At 41.2% G+C, this 5,000-nt stretch overlaps 1 protein-coding gene across 1 annotated transcript in view; it reads left to right on the top strand.

Annotated features, from left to right (window-relative positions):
- Nucleotides 1-4,341, top strand: part of LOC310669928 (uncharacterized protein) — a gene marked incomplete at both ends in the record, with an annotated part of 20,046 nt that extends 15,705 nt beyond the window's left edge. The window contains 5 exons of the mRNA XM_083424393.1: nucleotides 1,319-1,375; nucleotides 3,244-3,300; nucleotides 3,407-3,460; nucleotides 3,881-3,925; nucleotides 4,227-4,341. Of these exons, the coding sequence (XP_083280519.1) occupies nucleotides 1,319-1,375; nucleotides 3,244-3,300; nucleotides 3,407-3,460; nucleotides 3,881-3,925; nucleotides 4,227-4,341 (328 nt within the window). The remainder of the gene's footprint in view (nucleotides 1-1,318; nucleotides 1,376-3,243; nucleotides 3,301-3,406; nucleotides 3,461-3,880; nucleotides 3,926-4,226) is intronic.
- Nucleotides 4,342-5,000: the final 659 nt, after the last annotated feature.

Genomic DNA, 5,000 nt, shown 5'->3' with positions numbered 1-5,000 from the left:
CTGGGATCCAGGAGGCGGGACTAGACAGCCCTGGTTCCCCCTTCCCTGTCAATCATTCTGGGGTCCAGGGGGAGGGACCATCCCTGTCAATCATTCTGTTATGCAAATCGATAACCATGGTTGACCCATCCCTGTCAATCATTATGGGGGGTGGGGAAAGGCATCCCTGTCAATCATTCTGTCGTTCCAATCGATAACCTGTCAATCATTCTGGGATCCAGGGGGCGGGACCATCCCTGTCACTCATTCTGGGATTTAACCCTGGTTGCGCCCTCGCTGTCAATCATTCTGTCATTCCCATCGACAACCTGTCAATCAAATCACCTGTCCATCAAATCGATATCCTTTCATTCAAATTGAGAACCTGTCAATCAAATTGAGAACCTGTCAATCAAATTGGTAATCTGTCAATTAAATTGAGAACATGTCAATCAAACATCCTGTCATTCCAATTGATAACCTGTCAATCAAAGCGATATCCTTTCATTCAAATTGGTAACCTGTCAATCAAATTGATAACATGTCAATCAAGTATCCTGTCATTCCAAACGACAACCTGTCAATCAAATCACCTGTCAATCAAATCGTATCCTTTCATTCCAATTGAGAACCTGAAGATCAAATTGAGAACCTGTCAATCAAATTGAGAACCTGTCCATCAAATTGACAACATGTCAGCCAAACATCCTGTCCTTCCAATTGATAACCTGTCAATCATCCTGAGACCCAGGGGGGCGGGATCAGACAACGACAACATGTCAATCAAATTGAGAACCTGTCCATCAAACTGATAACATGTCAACCAAACATCCTGTCCTTCCAATTGATAACCTGTCAATCATCCTGAGACCCAGGGGGCGGGATCAGACAACGACAACCTGTCAATCAAATTGAGAACCTGTCCATCCAATTGACAACCTGTCAACCAAACATCCTGTCATTCCGATTGATAACCTGTCACCAGGGGGTGGGACCAGAGAACCCTGGTTGCCCCGGGAACCATAGCGCGCTGTCAATCACCCTGAGACCTTGAGACCTGACCTGTCAATCGTTGCCAAACACCTGTCAATCACCCCGGCTTCGACCCCACAACCCCGGCCGCCTGTCAATCAACCCCGGTTGCCCCGGGAACCATAGCGCGCTGTCAATCACCCTGAGACCTTGAGACCTGACTTGTCAATCGTTGCCCCACACCTGTCAATCATCCTGGCTTCAAACCCACAACCCTGGTCGCCTGTCAATCATCCTGGCTTCGACTCCCTAACCCCGGTCACCTGTCAATCATCCCGGGAACCCTAGCGCCGTTTTCTCTTTCCAGCCGCACCCCGGAAGGCGGGGCCTACCTGAGCGCCAGCGAGTTGCACCCGGGTCCCAGGTAAGCCCCGCCCCTTCCTCCTCCCCGGACGCCGGGGTCCCTCCCCGGACGCCCTGGAAAGAGACTGGGAACTCCCAGGAAATAGACAAGAAATAGACAGGAAACTTCCTGGAAACAGGCAGGGAATAGGCAGGAAACGCCCTGGAAATAGAAAGGAAACTCCCTGGAAAGAGACTGGAAAGAGACAGGAAACTTCCTGGAAATAGGCAGGAAATAGGCAGGAAACGCCCTGGAAATAGACAGGAAACTCCCTGGAAAGAGACTGGAAACTCCCAGGAAATAGACAGGAAATAGACAGGAAACTTCCTGGAAATAGACAGGAAATAGGCAGGAAACGCCCTGGAAACAGACAGGAAACTCCCAGGAAATAGACAGGAAACTTCCTGGAAAGAGGCAGGAAAGAGGCAGGAAACGCCCTGGAAATAGGCAGGAAATAGGCAGGAAACTTCCTGGAAAGAGGCAGGAAATAGGCAGGAAACTCCCTGGAAACAGACAGGAAACTCCCAGGGAATAGACAGGAAACTTCCTGGAAATAGGCAGGAAACTCCCTGGAAAGAGACTGGAAACTCCCAGGAAATAGACAGGAAACTTCCTGGAAAGAGGCAGGAAATAGGCAGGAAACGCCCTGGAAAGAGACTGGAAACTCCCTGGAAATAGGCAGGAAACTCCCTGGAAAGAGACTGGAAATAGGCAGGAAACTTCCTGGAAATAGGCAGGAAATAGGCAGGAAATGCCCTGGAAATAGAAAGGAAACTCCCTGGAAAGAGACTGGAAACTCCCAGGAAATAGGCAGGAAATAGACAGGAAACTCCCTGGAAATAGGCAGGAAATAGGCAGGAAATGCCCTGGAAACAGACAGGAAACTCCCAGGAAATAGACTGGAAACTCCCAGGAAATAGACAGGAAACTTCCTGGAAAGAGGCAGGAAATAGGCAGGAAACGCCCTGGAAACAGACAGGAAACTCCCTGGAAAGAGACTGGAAACTCCCAGGCAATAGGCAGGAAATAGACAGGAAACTTCCTGGAAATAGGCAGGACATAGGCAGGAAACGCCCTGGAAATAGACAGGAAATAGGCAGGAAACACCCTGGAAATAGACAGGAAACTCCCTGGAAAGAGACTGGAAACTCCCAGGAAATAGGCAGGAAATAGACAGGAAACTCCCTGGAAATAGGCAGGAAATAGGCAGGAAATGCCCTGGAAACAGACAGGAAACTCCCAGGAAATAGACTGGAAACTCCCAGGAAATAGACAGGAAACTTCCTGGAAAGAGGCAGGAAATAGGCAGGAAACGCCCTGGAAACAGACAGGAAACTCCCTGGAAAGAGACTGGAAACTCCCAGGAAATAGACAGGAATCTTCCTGGAAATAGGCAGGAAACGCCCTGGAAATAGACAGGAAACTCCCTGGAAAGAGACTGGAAACTCCCAGGCAATAGGCAGGAAATAGACAGGAAACTTCCTGGAAATAGGCAGGAAACTTCCTGGAAATAGGCAGGAAATAGGCAGGAAACGCCCTGGAAAGAGACAGGAAACTCTCTGGAAAGAGACTGGCAACTCCCAGGAAATAGACAGGAAATAGACAGGAAACTTCCTGGAAATAGGCAGGAAATAGACAGGAAACTTCCTGGAAATAGGCAGGAAATAGGCAGGAAACGCCCTGGAAAGAGACAGGAAACTCCCTGGAAAGAGACTGGAAACTCCCAGGAAATGGACAGGAAATAGGCAGGAAACTTCCTGGAAATAGGCAGGAAACTTCCTGGAAACAGACAGGAAACTCCCAGGAAATAGACAGGAAATAGGCAGGACGCCGGGGTCCCTCCCCGGACGCCTGGGTCCCTCCTCTCACCCCAATACTACGTTTCCCAGGAGCTACCAGAAGATGGGCGTCGACCAAGCCGCCGTCGCCGCGGAAACGGAGAGCAAGTCAGTCGAAGGGAGGGGCGGGGAAAGGGGCGGGACCTTCCCCCTGTCAATCAAAAAGGGAGAGCTGTCAATCGAACCAGGGAACCGTTTCCCCCCCGTTTTTTAGGAACCTTCCGGAAAGCGAATACATCACCGTCAACCCGGCGCCGGGTTTTTCCAGGTGGGAAAAATATTAATATTAATATTGATATTAATACTAATACTAATACTAATATTAATATTACTAATATTAATATTAATATTACTTATATTAATTTGCTATATATATTTATATTATTTTTATATTATGTGTGCATATATATATATATATATATATATATAATATTAATATTAACATTAACATTACTTATATTTATTAGTCATATATATTTATATCATGTTTATATTATATAAATATATGTGTGTGTGTGAGTGTGTATATATATATTATAATTTATTATAATTTAATAAGAATATAATATAGTAATTTGTTTTGATTTAATAATAATTATAATAATCCAATTTAATCTTAATTATCCTTATTCTTATTCTCATTATTATTATTATTATTAATTAATTATTATTAATTTTCTCCTTCCAGCCCCGTTCCGCCCAAGACGTATTCCGGCACCGGCGGAATTTCCAGGTATACTATATATAATATTTATGATCTATCTATCTATCTATCTATCTAATAATTATATATTATTCATCAATAATTATAATATATATATTATTTGCACATAAGAATAATAAATCATGATGATTTCTAATCATATAAAAATATAAGTTAATATGAATAGAATAGAATAATTTCTTTTGATTTAATAATTATAAGAATCTGAATTATTATTATTATTATTATTATTATTATTATTATTATACTATTACTATTACTATTATTATTATTATTATTATTATTATTATTACTAATTTTCTCCTTCCAGCCCCGTTCCGCCCAAGACGTATTCCGGCGCCGGTGGAATTTCCAGGTATATTATATATAATATTTATTATATTACATATATATATATAATAATATATATATATATATATATATGATATAATAATATACCTGGAAATTCCGCCGGCACCGGAATACGTCTTGGGCGGAACAGGACTGGAAGGAGAAAATTAATAATAATAATAATAATAATAATAATAATAATAATAATAATAATAATATAAGAATATTAAAAATCAGATTATTTTAATTATTATTAAATCAAAACAAATTATTATGTTGTATTATTATTAAATTCTATTTTTATATGATTATAAGTCATCATGAATTATTATTCTTATATACCAATAATATATATATTATATTCATATATAATTTATATATAATATATAAATATTATTATATTTGCTTTCGTAGATTTTCACGGGTACAGGAATGCAGGTTTTGGTGTCCTCGGGTGTCTTCCCGTGTAAAAGTTGGGGTGTCTAGGCGACGTTTCGACGAGGTCTCACTCGTCATCTTCAGGCTGGTGCTTTCGGCTTCTTGTTACTGGAACAGAGCAGGATCTTAGTGTTTGAGTTCCTATAAATACTGTTGAGGAGGTGTGGTGTATAGCCTCCAATGTTCTGGGCAGAGAGGAGGATCTATATATTATATATAGTTATAATATATAGATTATTTACATATAAGAATAATAAATCATGATGATTTACAATCATATAAAAATATAATTTAATAAGAATGTAATATAATAATT

The sequence above is a fragment of the Podarcis tiliguerta genome (assembly GCF_965153285.1).
Source record: "Podarcis tiliguerta genome assembly, chromosome: Z".
Taxonomy (NCBI): domain Eukaryota; kingdom Metazoa; phylum Chordata; class Lepidosauria; order Squamata; family Lacertidae; genus Podarcis; species Podarcis tiliguerta.
Note: the sequence above shows the minus strand (reverse complement) of the source record. Positions and strands in the feature narration are given on the sequence as shown.